Source organism: Pipistrellus kuhlii, unplaced genomic scaffold, assembly GCF_014108245.1.
Source record: "Pipistrellus kuhlii isolate mPipKuh1 unplaced genomic scaffold, mPipKuh1.p scaffold_m20_p_1, whole genome shotgun sequence".
Lineage (NCBI taxonomy): Eukaryota > Metazoa > Chordata > Mammalia > Chiroptera > Vespertilionidae > Pipistrellus > Pipistrellus kuhlii.
Genome location: NW_023425404.1, coordinates 136,938,670 through 136,959,001, shown reverse-complemented (window position 1 = coordinate 136,959,001; position 20,332 = coordinate 136,938,670). Strand labels below are relative to the sequence as shown.

The 20,332-nt window shown below is 37.2% G+C and overlaps 1 protein-coding gene and 1 pseudogene across 1 annotated transcript; one reads left to right on the top strand and one right to left on the bottom strand.

Annotated features, from left to right (window-relative positions):
• The first annotated feature begins 556 nt into the window (after nucleotides 1-556).
• CUNH4orf17 (chromosome unknown C4orf17 homolog) lies at nucleotides 557-19,755 on the top strand. The gene is made up of 8 exons (XM_036410786.1): nucleotides 557-680; nucleotides 2,592-2,807; nucleotides 4,210-4,274; nucleotides 12,784-12,924; nucleotides 15,132-15,213; nucleotides 16,271-16,460; nucleotides 18,062-18,105; nucleotides 19,553-19,755. The coding sequence occupies exons 1-8, from the start codon at nucleotides 557-559 to the stop codon at nucleotides 19,753-19,755; spliced, it is 1,065 nt and encodes a 354-aa protein (XP_036266679.1).
• Nucleotides 8,938-10,884, bottom strand: LOC118708263 (annotated as a pseudogene).
• Nucleotides 19,756-20,332: the final 577 nt, after the last annotated feature.

The window sequence follows — 20,332 nt, the reverse complement described above, 5'->3', positions numbered from 1 at the left end:
TTCTTCAGATTTTACCATCTTCTCAGAAGATTACACAAATTTAAGATGCAGATTTTATTAAAATACAATAAGAAAGATCCTTATTTAAAGTTAATTTAATGTAAAGCACATTCATGGGTCTGATATTTCAAAACTATTATTTTAATTTACTATATTCAAATTGATAACCACATAATCTATTTTTATATTGGAAAGTCAACGAAGTGACCTTAAATACAATTAAATATAGAATATACTCTAAGTTTCTCTCAACTGTTTTGATTTTCCCATGAGAAAATTGTCCTGTTCCACCCATGTTCATACTGATTTAGGAGTTTACAAAAAATGTGGTCCAAAAGTGAATAGCTTCATATTGCTTTGAAACGAGGAATAATTTAGTGCAAACAAAGTAGAGGGAGAAATAATTGCTTTGTAAGACAATGTCAAGAACCCCTTACCAGAGCAACTGCTCTTCTGTAATTTCAGGGTATGAGCACCTTTGATAGTGGAAGCCTAAGGTATACCCCAAGGCATTGTGTGGCAACAGTGGAGAGGGAGAAGCCAGCACTCCATGAGCATGAGCCTCAAATCCTCAGCGTCTACTCCTCAGTTTGAGAGCAAAACCAGCCATAGTTTGACGAGAAATGGAAGTTATCTAGTCAGGCACACCCCTCATCCCAGAAGGGTCTGCCACATCAAAGGTAAGGCGACTCAGGTCCTAGAATGTGTCTCTCTCCTCTACACGGCCTCCTTAGCGGTTCAGGTGGGTAAACCCAGAGATGCTATTCAAAGTATCTAACCCCTGCTGAGGCACAGGCACTGCCTATGAGACCAGATGCCAGGACTGGAGCTAAAGCAGAGGCTGGCGCACCTCCTGTGCCAGGCCTTCATGCTTGGCTGTGCCAGGCCTCCATTGTTAGGAAAGGGGCCACTCAGGGAGTTGAGGGTAGCAATGGCCAATGATATAAGAGTATTTCAATATTTTAACAACTTACGCAGTCGTGCTAGCATTTGCATGCTAAATACCAGCCCTGAAGCAGCACATATTTTACCCACCCCCCTTCTCTCTCTTTCCTTCCCTCCCTCCCTTCTTCCTTCCTTCTTTCCTTCCTTTCTTGCTCCCTCTTTCCATTCCTTCATCTCTTTCTCCTCCCATCTTTCCCTCTCTTTATTTCACATTTTAAGATTTAGTTTCTGTAACACTATTTATTTATTTATTTATTTATTTATTTTAATTCTTTATTGATTAAAGTATTACATACATGACCTTTCTCCCCCATTGACCTCTCCCCGGCCACTCCCACTCCCCAGCACATGCCCTCACACACACACCCTAGTGTCTGTGTCCATTGGTTATACTTATATGCATGAATACAAATCCTTTAGTTGATCTCCTACAATCCCCCCTCCCCCCCCCCGTCCCTCTTGCCTTCCCTCTGAGGTTTGATGATCTGTTCCATGCTTCTCTGTCTCTGGATCTGTTTTTGTTCATCAGTTCATGTTGTTCATTATATTCCACAAGTGAGATCATGTGGTATTTATCTCTCTCTGGTTGACTTATTTCGCTTAGCATAATGCTCTCCAGCTTCATCCACGCTGTTGCAAATGGTGAGAATTCCTTCCATTTTACCACAGCATCGTATTCCATTAAGTAGATGTACCACAGTTTTTTAATCCACTCATCTGCTGATGGGCACTTAGGTTGTTTCCAAATCTTAGCTATGGTAAATTGTGCTGCTATGACCATAGGGTTGCATATGTCCGTTCTGATTGTTGTTTCTGATTTCTTGGAACACCCTGTATTTTGTCACAAGCTTCAACAGTTACTGTAGTACATGCTATAGTGAACCAACCGCCTACCTAGGTCATGGCTTCAGGACCAAGGCACCCAGCTACCCACCTGCCAGGTGTGTCAGCTACTGATGGCTTACACTGAGTTCCTCTCTGGGAATTGCTCGCAGCTGAAGGGAGCTCTCATGCACAATGGGAGTTTGACCAATGAGAGGTTGATGGGGGTTAGAAAGGCCTAACACCCTTGCCTTGAGTTGAGGCACCTCCCTAGAGCCAGCCACTGCTCCTTGTAGAACTGACCGAGGCCTCTATGGTATCTATATTGCAGTTCAACTTTTGCCCAATCCTGCTTCCCTGGCCTCCTTATACATTGTTCCCAAGAATGCTCACCAATAAATTCACACAAATCTCCATCCAAGCTTCTGTTTACAGGGAACATGATCCAAGCCAATGTCTTTAAAAAAAAAAAAAAAAAAAAAAAAAAGTACAGAAACTTGACTCCAATATCTAATTTTCCTGTATATTCAAGGAAGTAAGTGAGACTCCCACCAAAATTGTTGGAATAAAGGCAGACCTACCCAACTTGACTCAGACCAAGATCAAAGATGTGGACCTGGTTTTCAGGCTAACAAGATGGCAGACTATTTTAAGGAAGCATGTATTGCAAATATAATTTGCTACACTGACTTCCAAAGACTCACAGTGGTTCATACAACTTATACACATTTAAGAACACCTAATTGGGTGGTATATTACTAATCACTCAAAGAAAACCTGCCCCAAACCTAATCTGGTGGTTTGATCTTGTCCTTACCACCTAGGCTTGAATAACATTCCTATATGTACTGTGAAGGATGATGATTATTCACTGAGATCAATGTGGAGTGTTGACCAGTTCAACCAGTTAGAGATGACAGACAACATGCCATTTGCCAAATGCAGTCACCCACCCAGCACTGCAGCCCAGGAGGGCCCAGTCAGAGGAGTCTCACCAGCCCCGAAAAGTGCCAACGTGCATCCCCCACGGCCTCATTCTGGTGAGTCCCACTCAACTGATGAAATCTTTCCTGAGGCCTCCTACAAACTATCAGGGTATGGTGGGAGTGAGTGCATGGAAATTTACATGATTGCTAATATAGCTGCAGTGATTTTTAAACAGCCATGAAATCTTCTCACCATGAAATACTTCATTATAAGAATGTTTCACCCCTCTAATTTCAATCCAGTAGTTAAAAAATGTTAATAAATACTATAATAATTATTCATTGTACCCAAGGCATATTTGTGTGGTTCTAATCTCTAGTTCCTCGAAATTAGTTCAGAGATACAAAAATAAATAAATAAATAAAATGGATCTTTAGTCAGCATAGATGGGGAAACTACTTCAGACAAAAAGTGAGTTGGGGAAATGCAATAAGCATGGAATTTCATGTTTACATCTTCCCCACTGAATGGCAAAGTCTGTGTTCTTGCCATTGATATCTTCTAGCTTCCAGCACAGAATTGTTTTTAAAACAATTCAACGAATTAATTAATGTTCATTGAATTAAAATGAAGCAAGATCAATCAAAAGTATAACATAGCCCAAACTGGTTTGGCTCAGTGGATAGAGCATCGGCCTGCGGACTGAAAGGTCTCAGGTTCGATTCCCGTCAAGGGTATGTACCTTCCAATGATAGAAACAACCAATTCCCTGTATTATTTTTGCTTAGAATAACTGGAGTGGTTTCTGTTTCCCACAAGAGCTCTCTTAATAGATTCATATCCATGACTTTGTTTTCCATACTCTTAAGTAATGAATTCAGTTACTATTGGGTATATACACAAAATTTTTTCCACCTTGAAAAAAATTGCTATGTTTACTATGGTTTCAGTAAAAAAGATAGCATCACATAAACAGGATATATCTTTAAACTAGTGCATGGGAAAATTAATCAAATGTTTAAGTAGTTTTAGGGGTATTTAGCTAAATGACTGCATGAAATGGGTAGGGTTGAAAGAATGATGAAACAAGAAATCAAATAAAGAATCTAATTTTATCTCAGCATACATCTTCACTTTCTGTCTACAGAGCAAACAGCACACATACATTCTCTGTAATTAGAGAAAGTGACAATTACATGAACAGGAACCAGAAAAAAAATTATTTTACACTGAAATATGTACTTTCAAAAACAGTTTACCCAGATCGAGAAAGCTCTTGCAGTATTTCTTTATATTATCTTCCTGGACATAGAATTCATTTTATAATATAGTATGCTTTTATTGTAGTATAATTATACCTGTAAATTTTTTAATATTTATAAACAGATCTAGGGGTTGATCTTAACTAAAATTCAGAGATACTTCCATCTGTTTCAGCAACTAACATATATGGCATGTGATAGGACAGTTTTTTCCAGTTTGATCTAAGCATATTTTTCCTCAATATCATTTCAGCGCCATGTAGAAAAATCAAGGAGTGCTTCAAAACTTCCAATGAGAATCCTTTAGTAATTAAAAAGGTAAAGAAACAACTATTTTCAGTACCTATTTAGTTTTACTTTTATCATTCCCTCTCCTCTTTCTTCTTCATGTACTTTTCTGAAAAAATACTATGTTTCACAATATTTTTACAGCTTTATTTAAGCACAATTAAGATGATATAAAATGCACATACAGGGTGAGGCAGTAGTAGGAAAATAATACAATAAAATGTTATTAATAAATAATAATACAAGAATAAACTGTACTCACAGTTTGAACCTACTTTTGCCTCATCTTGTACTTAAAGTACACAATTTGATGAGCTTTGATAAATATACATCGACACCATGGAAGCAATCAAAGTTTTCTCATGACCCTGATCCTCCCATGGGCAAACACTAAAGCTTTAGCATGCAATTTTTAGGGTTTTATATAAATGAAATTATATAGTGAGGTTTCTTTTTTTAAAATCTGGTTTCTTAGATCCTTCAGTGAGAGCAAAAATGGGGAGACAACCCCCCCCCCCAAAAAAAGAAAAGGAGGAATAGCCAGAAAAGCAGCTAAGTGAAACAGAAGCACGCAATATGTCTGAAAAAGAATTCAGAACAGGGGTCATACGTTCATAAACCAGATGGATGAAAAAAATCAACAAATTATGTAACAATCAAGAAAAAATAAAGAGTGATATAGCTGCAATAAAAAAGAAAAAAAACACCATAAAAAGTTTCAACAATAGACTAGAAGCAGAGGACTAAATTAGCAAATTAGAAGACAGGGAAGCAAAACTGAACTGCAGTTGGAGAAAAAAATAAAAGACAGTAGGAGAGCCTAAGGGGGGATTTGGGACAACATTAAATAAAGCAACATATGAATAATAGGGGTGCCAGAAAAAAGGGATATATATATATATATTTATATGTATATATATATATGATTTATGTTAAATCTTATAGACAGAAAGTAATGTTATAGGATTGGATGATTGGATGAATATGGGGAGAAAGAGGATGAGTGGATAAGAAGAAAAAGAAAAAGAAGAAAATAATAAAAAGCTTAAAATTCTAATTTAAAAAAGTAGGACAAAATAAAAAAATCAGAATGACAAAATATAATGCTAAAGTAGAAAATAAAGAAACAAATGAAAAAAGGAAAATAAAGAAAAAAAGATAAAATAATAATGAAATAAAATAAAAATAAAATGATGGCTGATTTAAGATCCCACTCTTCTGTACTGTCTGCCTCTTCTCAGTTTCCTGTTGCTAGGACTGAAGGACCCTCATTAGGCCAGTCCGTGTGGGGCTCTCAGGGATTATTCCAGGGTTTTTGTTTGTTTTGCTTTGTTTTTTATATCCTTTGTACCACTCCGAGTGTAGTCTGAGTGTGGCTGTATTGGTTGCCTGGAGACTGCGGGGAGGGCTACCTCTTCAGGAGAAAATGGCTGCTAAGTCCAGCACCTCAGGTATGACCCAGCACCAGATTCTCCTCTTTCCAGCTCTTCAAATCCACACCTCCACCTGCACCTCAGCTGTGGGTGCGTGTCTGTATTTGAAAGGTCCTATGAACTAGGTTCAGCAAACAAAAGCAAAGAGCAGAAAGAGGGGAAAGAGCTGCACCACTGCGAGTCCCTCTACCCCCGGCACTAGTGGGTGTTATTCAGTTTAGTTGCTCATTCTATCGGCTCTGGGACAAGGCTCGGGACACAACCACCTCCTGTTCCTCTTCCATCTTGTTCATTCCTTTTATTGCTGAGGAGTATTTCCACAATTGACCTACCATTCACCTGTTGGTAGACATTTAGCTTATTTCCAATTTTTGACAAAGATGCAATGAGCATTTGTGTATAAGTCTTTGTATGGAGATGCATTTTCTTTTTTTCTTGTGTAAATAGCTAGCAGTAGAATGATTGTGTCTTATGGTAGGTATATGTTACATTTTAAGAAACTGCCAAACTGTTTTTCAAAGAGGTTGTACCATTTTATATTCCTGCCAGACTTTTCTCTCCTCTACATCCTTAGTATGGTCAGTATTTTTATTTTAGATATAAAACTTTTGTCACATACATATTTTGAAAATATTTTCTTACAGTATGAGATTTCCTTATTTTTGTAATCATCTTTTGAAGAAGCAAAATTTATAATTTTCATAAAGCCCAAATTTGAAATTCTTCTATTATAGCTTCAAATGCAGTTGGTGTTTCTTTCTCTATGCTGCAATGATTAGAACCTTTAGTAAAATGTTGAATGGATTTGATGAGAGCAGACATCCTTGACCTACTTAAATCACTGGGGGCAAGCTTTCAGACTTTCACCACTAAGTATGATGTTAGTTTACTTTATTCATAAATGTTCTTTCCATTCTTACTGTTCTGAGGATGTTCCTTTCCATTCTTACTGTTCTGAGAGTTTCTCTTTTAAATAAGAAATAAGAGTTGGATTTTTTTCCAAATGCTTTTTCTACATCTATTTGAGATGATCCTGTGATTTTTCTTTTTTAGTCTAGTCATAGAGTGAGTTACATTGGTCAATTTCAAAGGTTAAACTACATAATATCCAAGGTACAACTAACCTTGCATTCCTGGGGGAAAACCCAAATTAGTCATGATGTGTTATCCTTTTTATATAATTTTATAATATATTGTTTAGAATTCTTATGTCCATGTTTATAAGGAATATTTGTTTGCAGTTTACTTGTAATGTTTTCTCTGCTTTTGATATCAGCATGATACTGCCTTCATAGAATAAATTGGGAACTCTTTAATATTCTGAGAGATTTTATGTAAAATTGGTATTATTTTTTTTTCCTTAAAAGTTTATAAAAATTCTTCAGTAATGCCATCATGGATGGAGTTTTATTTGAGTAAATATATTTTTAAAAAATATATTTTATTGATTTTGTACAGAGAGAAAGGGAGAGAGATAGAGAGTTAGAAACATCGATGAGAGAGAGTCATTGATCAGCTGCCTCTTGCACACCCCCCCACTGGGGATATGCCCGCAACCAAGGTACATGCCCGTGACCAGAATCAAACCCGGGTCCCTTCAGTCCCCAAACCGACGCTCTATCCATTGAGCCAAACCGGTCTCGGCTGAGTAAATATTTTTTAACTACAAATTTAATTTCTTATTTTCATAGATATAGGCTATCCAGGTCATCTATTTTTCTTTAGTGAGTTTTGATAGATTATGTTTTTTTGTTTGTTTGTTTGTTTGTGTTTTTTTTTTAAATCTTAATATTTTTTTTAAAATATATTTTATTGATTTTTTACAGAGAGGAAGGGAGAGAGATAGAGAGCCAGAAACGTCGATGAGAGAAACATCGACCAGCCGCCTCCTACACACCCCCTACCGGGGATGTGCCCGCAACCAATGTACATGCCCTTGACCGGAATCAAACCTGGGACCTTTCAGTCTGCAGACCGACGCTCTACCACTGAGCCAAACCGGTTTCGGCATTGATAGATTATGTTTTTAAAAATTTTTTGTATATTTTCATCTAAGTTGTATTTATTGATATAAAATCATTCATATAATATCCTTTTAATGATTATGATTTTTTTCTTCTTGATGTATGTAGCCAGAGGATTATGAGGTTTTTTTTAAAATATATTTTATTGATTTTGTACAGAGAGGAAGGGAGAGAGATAGAGAGCTAGAAACATCGATGAGAGAGAGTCATCGATCAGCTGCCTCTTGCACACCCCCCCACTGGGGATATGCCCGCAACCAAGGTACATGCCCTTGACCGGAATCGAACCTGGGACCTTTCAGTCCCCAGGCCAACGCTCTATCCACTGTGCCAAACCGGTTTTGGCTTTGATCTCCTTCTTGTAAGCCTCATTCACATATTTCTGGCAATAGGCCACTGGACTTTAAAGAAGAACTGGCAGATTGCATAATTATAGGCAATGTGACCAACACCCTTTACAGGGACATGAATATTTATACCAGCTAATTACTCTTTGTCCAGAATACTTTGAAAGTTTTAAAATTATTTGAGATTTGTTATATGGCCCAGAATATGGTTGACCCTGATAAATGTTCCAGGTGTCAATGAAAAGGAATGTTCACTCTTCTGCTGTTGTTGGGTAGAATGTAACATAAATTCCAATTAGGTCAAATTGGTTGATAGTCTCATTCAAGTCTTCTATGGCCTTATTCATTTGCTGCCTACTTTTTCTATTAATTATTGAAAGAGATGTTGAAATATCTGACTATCATTGTGGATTTCTTTTTTTTCACTTCTATCATTTTTTAAACATGTCATATGAACCTTTTTTTTTGTTAGGAATATTACTATTTAGATTTTTATTTCCTCTTGATGAAATAAACCTTTAATCATTACAAAATTACTGTCTTCAACCCTGATAACACTATTTTATTTAAAACTTATTTTGTTATAGAATTGCTCAGATTTACTATTTCTTCTTGAATTGATTTTGGTAACATTCTTTCTCTAAAAATTATTAATTTCATATAAATGTTCAAATTTATCAACAATGTTATACATAATATCCTCATATTCTTTTTAAAATATTTGCAGGATCTGTTATATGTGCTCTTTTATATATCAGTCTTATTAATTTGTGTCTTTTTCTTGATAAGTTTCAACAGTTTATAAATTTTATTACTATGTCATAGAATAAATGTTTTTATCCTCTATATTATACATTTCTTTTCTATTTTTAAAAAATAATTATTTAATCATATATACATAAGGGTAGTAAAGGGTAGCACTAGGCTTGCAGGGGAAGAGAGCAATGTATTCTCCCTCTGTCCCAATGTTGGCTTGGCACAGTTCTGAGATCACACACACAAGTGAGATGGGTTGAGAAGAATAAGGGAGAGGATTGGATAGGCAAGAGGGTGGAGGCAAGGGCTTGCAGTAGTCTCAGTCAGTAGACTCCAACACAGATTCACTTAGCGCAAGTCCAGTAATATTCCACCCCATGCTTTTTGAAATGCTCTCTGTAGAGCACTGTTTGAGCTTCATATTCCCAAAGCTCCAGACTTTGGTTGTACCCTCCCAGACTAGTACACATTTGCTGGTTTTCTTCATAGCTTCCTCATTGGATTTCTCATCATCATCTCCCTTTGTGTTAGATGTCTATTTATCCCATTTTATCCAATGCAGCATATGACGTTTAAATTTATTCTGGAACTTGGGGCCCCCTTCCACTACTACCATGTCAACATCCTTGTGCAGTACCACCACCCCTGTCAGGGACAGTTGCTCAGCATTGGCCTCAATCTTGAACTTCTTGGCTGGGTTGCTCAAATTTCTAACTATGTGTACCCCCTGAGAAATGTCTTCTTTAAGCTTCTCAATTTTCTTAACCTTTCTCTAGTCTGCTGTAAGTTTCCAGGCAGTGTTGGCTTCTTCATGCACTTTCTGTCTTTTTGCCATCTGAGCTCTGACATGGGCTTTTACCTTCGTGGGGCTCTTAACAGCTTCTGTTCCTAATACTCGCATCAAATTAGAAATTCTCACTTTGGGTTCTGGAGGAGGCATCTGGAGGAGTAACTGGTGTGTCATTGTCATTGTCAACTGGGGGGTTGAGCTAAGCTGGATGTTCAACAAGATTTGTGATTCCAAAATAATTTTCTCTCTTGGGATTTTGCTCTGTAAGATCAAAGCCATTGGGGATTATGTAAAAATCCCACCACTCAATTTCAGGAATATCTCCGTCCTTTAACTCCTTCTTAGGAACAAGGAGAGCCAGCCTAGTTGAAGTATGGATGCCTGTTTTTCCAGCTGTTTGTGAGATCATCTCTGCTGGCAGCTTTTCCAGTTGAGCCTTTGTCCATAATCACTGGGCAATCTTCTCAAATTTGCCCCTGTCATGGAATTTAAAAGTGTATCTCTGCCTCAGGGAAGGGGCAAATGAGACACAGAGGTCAAAAAGAGTACGGTATTCCATATCTTCTGATGGCTTTTCTTTAAGCTGTTTCTTGAATTGTTCCCTCTTTGCCACACGAATACTGGCCTTCAGAGTAGGCATTCGGTGTGTCAGCTCAATCTCCTTGCCTGTTGCATCTACAGTGCGACCGTGCTCATCGAGAATCAGTGGTGTAGGTTTAGTTTGATCTTCTAATTCAGTGTTTTTCAACCTTTTTTGGGCAAAGGCACACTTGTTTCATGAAAAAAATCACGAGGCACACCACCATTAGAAAATGTTAAAAAATTTAACTCTGTGCCTATATTGACTATATATAAAGTAATTCTCTTGAATAGGAATCAAATAAACACAAAGAAAGTATTTTATAATTACTTTATTATGAAATATTAAGTAAACAAAATAGTGAAAAATTATAAAATTCTTGTCTTGTCTGCACCTACGGCACACCAGGCAACATCTCGCGGCACAGCGGTTGAAAAACGCTGTTCTAATTCAACCTTTGGGGGAGCAATGCCCATGGTATGAAGATTGGCCAGGCCCACCATATTGGCATTGCCAGCTGGGCTTGGATGCGGGCTTGTAGTTCAGCTGCTTTGCCTTCTCAATGGCATCACTCATGAAAGTGGCGGCCTGGGAGGGCTGAATAGTTACCAATTGGAAGCCGCACTGGTTTGGAGGAAGAAGGAGTCTTTGGCTAGGGTGTAGGGGGGCTGATGAAGCACAGTTGTTTTTTCCTCTGCTCGATTTGTCATGTTGCTCTGGAGTTGTTTGATCGAGAGCTTAGTCAACATGCCAGGGCTCTCTGAAGGAGGCCCAGGGATCACTTCTGGCTCCTCTTTACCTCCTCAAAATGGGGTATTCCTCACTTCTTTATGTCTGATGATTCCTTGGAGATCTCAGAGTCATCAATCACCGAACACTTCCTTTAGCTCTCATTTTCTGCTGCTGTCAATACTAGACCTGGAATGTCTAGCACATGTGTCAAACACAAGGCCCGCGGGCCAAATCCGTCCCGCCAGGCCTTGCAATGTGGCCCGCACCGCGCTGTCATCACTGCACTCTGCTGCGTTTCCATCACAATGACAGTTTATGACTGTTCAGTAAACCATTCGGCCCGCGATTTAGGCTGGATTTTAGATTTTGGCCCCTTCTCTGATTGAGTTCGACACCCCTAGTCTAGAGCTTTGGCCTTCCTCTACAGACTCAGTTTATCCACAAATCGGAGAGTAGAATCATCAAAAAAAGGTTTCACATGGTCAGCTGCCTTCTTCTTGTCCATGCCCTTCCCCACACAGTTCAGTGCTGCTGTGACCACTGTGGGCTCAGAAACCCAGTCCCCTCTTCACTGTCTTCTATATCCATGGTTTTAGCTCATCCAGCTCCCTCTTAGTGCCATTCTTCAGGAAAAGCAGGATAACTCAAATGGACTTCTATACTGCACCTCACAAACTTCAGCTCCTGAGACAGAGCCCAAATGTTATACAGGAACCTGAAACTCTCTGACTGCCCGACATTCTGCCATCGCTACCTCCACCCAGGCCTCCCCTCCTTGACATAGTTTCTTTTTGTTGTTGTTGTTGTTTTATATTAGTCTTCCTTATAGTTATGTTTAGTGGGAGGGTTACTATTCCCCAAAACTAGAAGTCTACATAATAAACTGAAACAAAAGAATGCATCTAAAAACAATACAGCTTTATTTTCAGTAAATATCAACAATGTTCAACCAAGCCCAGTCATCATAGTCCCCAGTTGTTGATACATTCAGCCACTAGTTTCTGTGTGTCTTTGTATATCACTTGCTTCTGAAGGTTAAAAAGCCATATCTACACCTGCTTGGACTTGATGCTCTTATAACCTTTTCTTTTTTTTATGGCAAACAGAATATTTTACCTCCCAAGTCAAGAAAATAGACTTTCTATTTCCTTTTCCAACTAATCAAGGAAAATAAGTTTTCTTCTCTAATTCTCCAGCTTTCAGCTGACATTTAGCAGAGTAAGGAGGCAGCAGTTCATGCTATCTAGTCCCTTCACAGACACACCACAAAACCTATCTTTTCCAACCATAAAAGAGAAATACTGCCAACTCAACAGAAAATCTTACTATGTGTCATGAGTTTGTTCTTATCTGAAACAGCAAAATAAAAATTTACACATTAAACATTTAAAAATTAGTAAAAATTACTATGTTGATGTATAATCAAGTGTTTTACAAAAAGTAAGTAATGTATTACTATTTGTTCTGTCTCCAAATGCAAATAATTGAAAATTAGATATTTAAGGAAAGGTTGAAACTACCCCCTTTTTGCTTTTATGTATGTTTCTCATTTAGCTACAATATTTTTTTTAAATATATATTTTATTGATTTTTTACAGAGAGGAAGGGAGAAGGATAGAGAGTTAGAAACATCGATGGGAGAGAAACATTGATCAGCTGCCTCCTGCACACCCCCTACTGGGGATGTGCCCGCAACCAAGGTACATGCCCTTGACAGGAATCGAACCTGGGACCCTTGACTCTGCAGGCTGAGGCTCTATCCACTGAGCCAAACTGGTCAGGGCACCTAGCTACAATATTTCTGACTCATTTTACATTTAACTTTTAAACAAAATGTAAGTGGATAAAAATGTATATTCATTATATCTTTGATTTAGGAAAGTAAGGTAAAAGATCCACCCTTACCTCCAATGGCATGCCTTACTATGGACTCTTGTTCTCCAGAGGTGATGAATACCAAGACTAATACCAAGGAGAATACCATACGCATACCAAACTATCTGGACCAGGAAATCAAAGTAAGGGGCAAATTTATTTAATCTTTTACTTAGGTACAGCATGAGCAAACAAAAATAATTTACATCACTTAGCATCTTTAAAACTCTTGGGTGTCCCTTTGACAACTGAATTGATTTAAAATAACGAAGCCTGAAATCCAAGACCTAATGCTACCTTGTAATCTTCTCTTTGGAATCCTATCACCCTTAAGAAAACAGTGTTTGACAGCTGTCAGTTTGTTTTCTGTATCTATGAGTTTGTTCCTATTTTGTTTGTTTAAGGTGAAGGGATTTTAAAAACCTCATAGACACAGACAACAGTATGGATATTATCAGAGGAAAAGGGTTAGAAGAGAGTAAAGGGACAATAATTGATGACGAGAGGAGACTTAACTTTGGGGGGGTGAACACACAATACAATATATGATGATGTATTATAGAATTTTACACCTGAAACCTATGTAGTTTTATTAATGAATGGCACTCCAATAAATGCAATAAAAATTAAAAACAAAACAAAAAAACAAACAAACAAACAAAAAAAACACCCCACAGCATTTGGTTTAGACATAATGAAAAGCTTGGCATTTGCCAAACATTATTGGTCCTACATTTCCCTTCTTTAGATCCTTTTGGTAACTTCCACCTTACCTCCCTGTAAGACTCACTATAATGAATTAAGGGTCAAAATATTGTAATGATAACTCTGACAGAATTTTACAATACTATCAGTAGTAGCAATTGCAAATTAACAGGGCATATTGTAAGGCAAGTATGTCAAACTCAAAGGCTAACTTGGGCTAAATAAACAAGGTTTAAGTTTATGTGGTCTGCAAAAATAAAAAACAAAGCAAAAGCTTTAATTTTCAGAGAAACACGGGTTTATTTTTAAAAGTATATTATAGAAAAAAGAACAAGAGCCATGATAAAATTAGTGTTTTCTTTCTGACACTTGGCATTTCTTCTCTGTTACAATCTCTCCTACTTTGGGGGAAATCTTATTCGCAGTGATAACTTTCAAAACTGACCCAAGGTAAGTGTCAGAAATTCTGGATCTGACAGGAGACTTACTTCCTTTCATAATTGTAAATAACTGCTCACAACATTATATTGGTTGGGCTGCAAAAATATTAATTGTGGGCCGCATGCACTGGGCTGTGAGTTTGACATGCTTGTTGTAAGGGTTGTTATTAACCCTGATAAGGACCTATGTTAACAGTAAAGGATAATAATATCAGATTTGGGGGGTGCTAGAAGTTAAGATCCTGAAGAAAAGGGGTCTGTGGAGAGAATCTTTAGTCTAGTATAAGCTGCACACGCAGAGGAGGAGATTCTGAGACTTGATGGAAAGAGGCTGATGGGAGGCAGAACGTTGCTTAGAGAAGCTGGACTTCTGACCTTCCAGATTGAAGAGACCTTGTTGAACACCCCAGGAATTCAGCTGAGATCCCAGAAAGGTCAAACCTCATAAAAACCAATAGGGTATTCTAGCACAACAGTAGGGGCTACTATGGATCTATACTCCAAATTCTAAAATCAAATTTCAACAGATGAAACTCACCTGCCAATATATTTACTATATGTCTAAATTCTAACAGCAGATGGGAGTTTAGGGTCAAACTGGAAATATCATGAGCTTAATACTTTGCATTTTAATACTTATTATAGTCCATTTTATTGGAATTCATTATTTCACATACTAATCTCCTCTATCTTACACACTTCAGCCCTTAGCTCCTGATAAAAAGTGTCAAAGAAGGATTCTGATTTGCAAACGGGAATTAGATTCCTAAACCATTGGGCCAATCACTATGTTCAGGGGACTGAAGAACAATGATGAATCCAGCTAGCTTCACCCCTGTAGAAAGGAGCAAGCAGTACAGAGGAGACAGGGCCATGACTGGAAGGTCCCCATTAGAATCCCATGGTGCAAAGAGAAAGAATCAATTCCCCAGAAGAAGAAAAATAAATGTCTCCTCCAGATAATGGTTGTAATGAACAGACAAAACAAGGGAAACCACATCCTGTAACCTAAACTGTTATTACTGGTATTGGAGGTGTTTCTTTAAAGATTCTGCTGCCTCCCAAGCTAACATCCCAATTGATTTAATTGAACACTGTGTACATAGTGACATCTGGGAAGATGAGACTGTGGAGAATGTAAAGGGAACTTTATAAGCCTTGTACCATTTATTTGCTCACGATACAATTCTAATATTCTGTATCAGATTCTGGCAAAGCTCTGCAATATTTTACATACTGATTCTCTGACCGAAGTTCTACAATGGCTGCTTCATGCAAGTTCAAAAGGTGAGATTAACACAGAAGGTTTTTCTTCCTTTGGTATGGATGGCAGTGGCATAGCCTTCCAAGTTCCAGATTCTAGCCGCTCTGCAAATTCCCACCCAAACCATCAACTCAGTCATCTCCTAGCCTCCTTTGGGCTCTTCTTGGCCTAATCCATGAAAACACAGGCCAGTCTTAATGGGAAAACCATAAATAGCACAAAGCAGCTATCCTCACACTTAACTGGTCATCAAATGATGGAGGCTAAACATCTGAGGTCGGTGAACCCTGAGAATTTGCATTTCTAACAAGTACCCCCAGATGATGTCAATAATGCTGGTTTGGGGACAACTATTTGAGAACCATTGCACTAATCAAAGTTCGGAAATACCAATGTGCCAAGAACAGAATCATATTTTAAGTGGGAGCATTTTGGAAATAGTTCCTTACCTCAGGAATTCAAGACTACTCAGCAGGCAATTGAAAAGTATTTTGGGGTAATAAGTCTTTAGTTATTCTCTATTATATTTCCTTTTTAATAATGTAACAAAAAATTACACAAGAAATAAGTGCTTATTGTTAAGGATCAGGGAGGAACCTGAAAAAATAAAAGAAAACCAATAATAATAAATAAAACTATCACAGACATAATTTCAGTGAATAGTGTTTTGCTTTCTAGATATGCATGTAACTATGATTTAACTATCCATCTGTAAGATCATAGTACTTATTATTTTTAGAGGTTTGCTTTTTTTTCTTTTCTTTTTTCATGTGGCAGTGGTCTGTAAGGCTGAGTTTTGTACTCAATATTTGAAAACCACCCCACTGCCATTCATGGACAATCCCTTAGTCTTAGTGAGTTAACCACTCTGGGCACTATAGTACTGCAGGTCATCAGAAACTAGGTTGTTGTAAACCAACTTTTCTGCAGAAACGTTGACTCACACATATTAGTCGGTGCCTACCCAGAAAACTGATTAGCAGCTTTAACACTGGCGTGCTGGATAAGAAAAGTAGTTCAGTGTTTCCAGACAGTGATCATTGCAACTTCATGCCCCTCTCACCCCTTTTGTTAAATCAGAGAAAGAGTGGGTCTCAGCTTTGATTCATGCTGAGCTGTCTGAGATAAACTTGATGGCTCGCCCTCTGAGAAGAAGCGTCTCCGCAGAACCAGCAGTCCTGACTGGAAAGCTAACCAAAGTTAAACCTTCAACTTTACCTGTGAAATCAAAAGTGCTGACCAGACCTAGAGAAGAACACCAACTGACCAGGTAAGTAGATACTCTGGCCACGTAGAGGGCATATGTACATAAAGACTTTGAATTCTCTTTTCATTATATTTAGAAACATGCCGAGTTTTTAAGACTCCTCTTTATTCAGTAAATGACAATAATGTGTGTTTAGTTTTGTAGGGTATTTTCATTTTTATAAATGCAATGAAAACCACTCTAAATGATATATATATATATATATATATATATATATATATATATATATATATATATATATATATTAGAGAGGGAGAGGGAGAGAGATAGAAACATCAATGATGAGAAAGAATCATTGATCGGCTGCCTCCTGCACATCCCCTACTGGGGACTGAGCCTGCAACCCAGGCATGTGCCCTGATCAAACCTGGGACGCTTCGGTCTGCAGGCTGACACTCTATCCACTTAGCCAAACCAGCTGTAGCTAATTACTATTTTTTCAGAGGCTAGGTCTTCCTTATCCAATAATCTTTCTTTTTGAGCAAACTTTTCTTTCCTCTAAGGCAAGCATGTCAAACTCAGAGGCTAACACGGTCCAAATAGAAGAGACATGCAGCCCACAGGCTGCAAGATTGACATACTTGCTCTCAGGGTAAGAGTAGCCACCCAGAAACCTAAGAAAATATAGTTTGTTTTTTAGTGTACTTAAAAATAAAAGCTATAAAGAAAATCTAAATTGTATTGTTATGGTATATCTTGTTGAAGATGTATCATAGAGGCAGCACTTTTTGTATAAACAATGCAAGGTTAAAGTACATTGTTTCACTTGATTATCTTGGACATACTCCTGGGGGTTGTCAAAGGGGGGAAAAATAACTATTAAGGGGATTGGGAAATATTTCAATTGAAATTCTTCCTAAATATCATAATTTCAATGACAAAAGAAAATGCCTATTTGTGTATAACATCATGATGAAAGAATGTGGTTAGATGTTATTTAGCTGGGAGAGAAAATCTTATTGCTTTAAAATTAAAAGTTGAGTAAAACTTAAATTCAAAAACAGTAAATATTCAAAACACATAATAGATCATTTTAAAAAACATTAAGACAATTTTGTAGCATTGAAATTTGTCTCCACCTTAAAGTTTCCATAAAATTAGAAATTGGCATGCTTTGACCAATTTTTGCTGAATAGTTAAGAGCATTGTTTCAGACACTGAACACTGAAGGCTGGTGGGTTCAACTCCCAGTCAGGGTGTATACCAGGTTGCGTGTTCAATCATATATGGGAGGCAACTGATTTATAGATGTTCCTCTCTCTCTCTCTCTCTCTCTCTCTCTCTCTCTCTCTCTCTCTCTCTCTCTCTCTCTCATCAATGAAAAAAAAAATCTTCAAGTGAGGACTAAAATAAAATAATTAGAAACTTGGAGGTTGTCAGGATCACTTTCTCTACCTTAATATGATGTACTAGTTTAGATATTTACTTCAAGTCAGAAGAATTTTTCATTGGAAAATACATTTACTACTATCTATTTTAAAACACAAAGAATTGAAATAGGCTATTTAAGACAAATTACTTAGCTCATATGATGATAATGTAGCCTATAGAAAATACCTATTTGTATCTGTGAATTTCATTTTCTTTTTCTCCAATTGATTTAGAGTGTCAAGTCAAGAATTTGAAGAAAATAAGGTGGTGCCAAAAGGTTAAGTACTACAGTTTGTGATAATTACTGAATTTTTATAAGGAGACCAGTAAGTAGCTAGTTAGTTAGGGAAACAGATATTAAGGATCTATGGTTTTAAATGCAGTAAACTACAATAGTGATTTCCAGCTACTCTGAGGGGCAGCATTTACTGAATTTCTCATAGAGATAATATTTGATAAATTTGTATTGAAAGGTTAAGTGCCTCAGGGATAGACACTCTTTGAGAAGCAAGACAGAAGGACACAGGGAATTCAGGGTGACAGGAGGAGCCCTGGATTGACTTAACAAAAAGACAATGATCTCAGAGTTTTGGTTCTTTGCAGCTTAACTGTCACTGAGCCAAATGATTTTCACTAGACACAAAGTCAACCAGAGAAAACAGTAAAATGGCAATCAGCCAGCAGATGCCCCAGGAGATAGCTGATATATGAAAGAGAGGAGCAATTTTGTGTCCTTACTAGAAGCTCAGCCCCAGTCTATGATTTGGACCACGAAAAATCAAGAATTGTGGAAAGACCTACATTGATCCAGAATAGTCCAACTGAAATATCCCTGTAAGATTGGTAGCCTTAAAACCAGCACAGTAACAATGACTATAGAGCAATGGCTATAAACCATGTCTACTAGCCTCAAACAAAAGTCTACCTTATTATTTCTACAAGTTCCCCTTATACCAGGAATGACATGGTAATTAATTAGAATTCCTGGAGGTCACTCTTGATGCTAGCAAGTTCTGTTGGAGTTATCCAACCCAAAATGGGCTCTATCTGCTAATAGGCAATAATAAGTGTAATTTAGAAATTAGGAAATATCCCCTTATTCTGATACTCCAAGGACTGTCTCTGGTATCTTTCTTCTTCTATTAAAATTTTCACTGCACGACTACAAAAACCTGATAGTGATGTTTCTATTATTCAATGTTATGTTTTGCCTGTTGGTCCCAAATTTTTTTACCCTATCTAGATATTTGGAAAACTTTTGTATGAGAATCCCTGAAACCATACACCTTTGTTCCGGTATTGATATTTAGCATCTCCCAAAATCCTTATTCTTCCTCGGATGTGACCATGTAGGTCTTGTGAAGGTCTAATGAGTGCAAATAATTTGTTTTAACAAACTTGTCTATTTTTTGTCTGTCAGGACAATAGATCCTTCTCCTTTTTCTCATTAGCCCCATAATGCCCATTAAGCCCTAGTTTATTCTTACTAAAATAATGTTCAATTCTAAGAGCAGAGAACATACATATATGCAAAAGAACAAATAACTCATTCAAGATGAGCAGATGATATGAAAGATGAGAATAGATTATTTTATGAATTTGGGGTGTATTTGGTTCACCCAAACTTCATACAGATTTTTTTGTATGCTATTTGCTATTAAAACATGGCAGAAGCTGTGTTCCATGTCTCAATTATGATCTTATCTTGATTTTTTCTATTTCAGAGGCTGAGCACAAACCTGCAATGTTTATAAGAAGAAATAAGATGACAATACCAGTTACAGAATACTTCAGCAAATCAAACTCTCCTCCCAGGCCTAAAACTCAGGAGAACGTATCAACAAAACCAATGTCAGCAAGGAGTATACACCAAGAATACAATCCCTCTCCCCAGAGAACATTTTCTCCTTTAACATACCAAAGGTAGAAAATCTAGACTGGGCTAATTCTCTCATACACATGAGCTTCACTTTGTTGCAACACAAAATTATTATTTTTTAAATATTTTGGTCTCAAGGAATCAATAGCTCCTCTAAACTGGTGGCACATGTAAATCTCAAAGCACCAGCAGATAATGCTACTAAACAAATATTACTGGAGACAATATTTCTATTTGTAGTTAATTTTAACACCATCTGTAAAAAAAAAAATGTTTATTTACATACTATATTTCCAATCTAGCCCTGATATCAGAAAAATCATTCACAATCAAATTTAAGTAGTTATGATTCCACACCTGCTGAAAACTCTGACAGAGAGACAAATAGAATTTTAACATCTGAGCTTATTTCCACAACCCACAGTGTTAAAATGTTGTTGGGATATTATGAAAAAAATGCTTACCGCCTTCCATAAAGGAAAAGCTGTAAAAATTATCCCTAATTTATGAGCCAGAAAGAAACTAGTTTCCATTCATTTCTAGTTGTGAATATTAACTAGAAATAAATTTCCTAATATTGAGCATTTGTATTTTTCCTTAAAATAAAACCACTCTTGGGCCATGA

Coding starts and splice junctions, on each gene's coding strand:
- CUNH4orf17 (XM_036410786.1), top strand. CDS start 557: ATGAGCCTCAAATCCTCAGCGTCTACTCCTCAGTTTGAGAGCAAAACC. Junction 16,461..18,061: donor GAAGAACACCAACTGACCAG/GTAAGTAGATAC, acceptor CAATTGATTTAG/AGTGTCAAGTCAAGAATTTG. Junction 18,106..19,552: donor AAATAAGGTGGTGCCAAAAG/GTTAAGTACTAC, acceptor TTTCTATTTCAG/AGGCTGAGCACAAACCTGCA.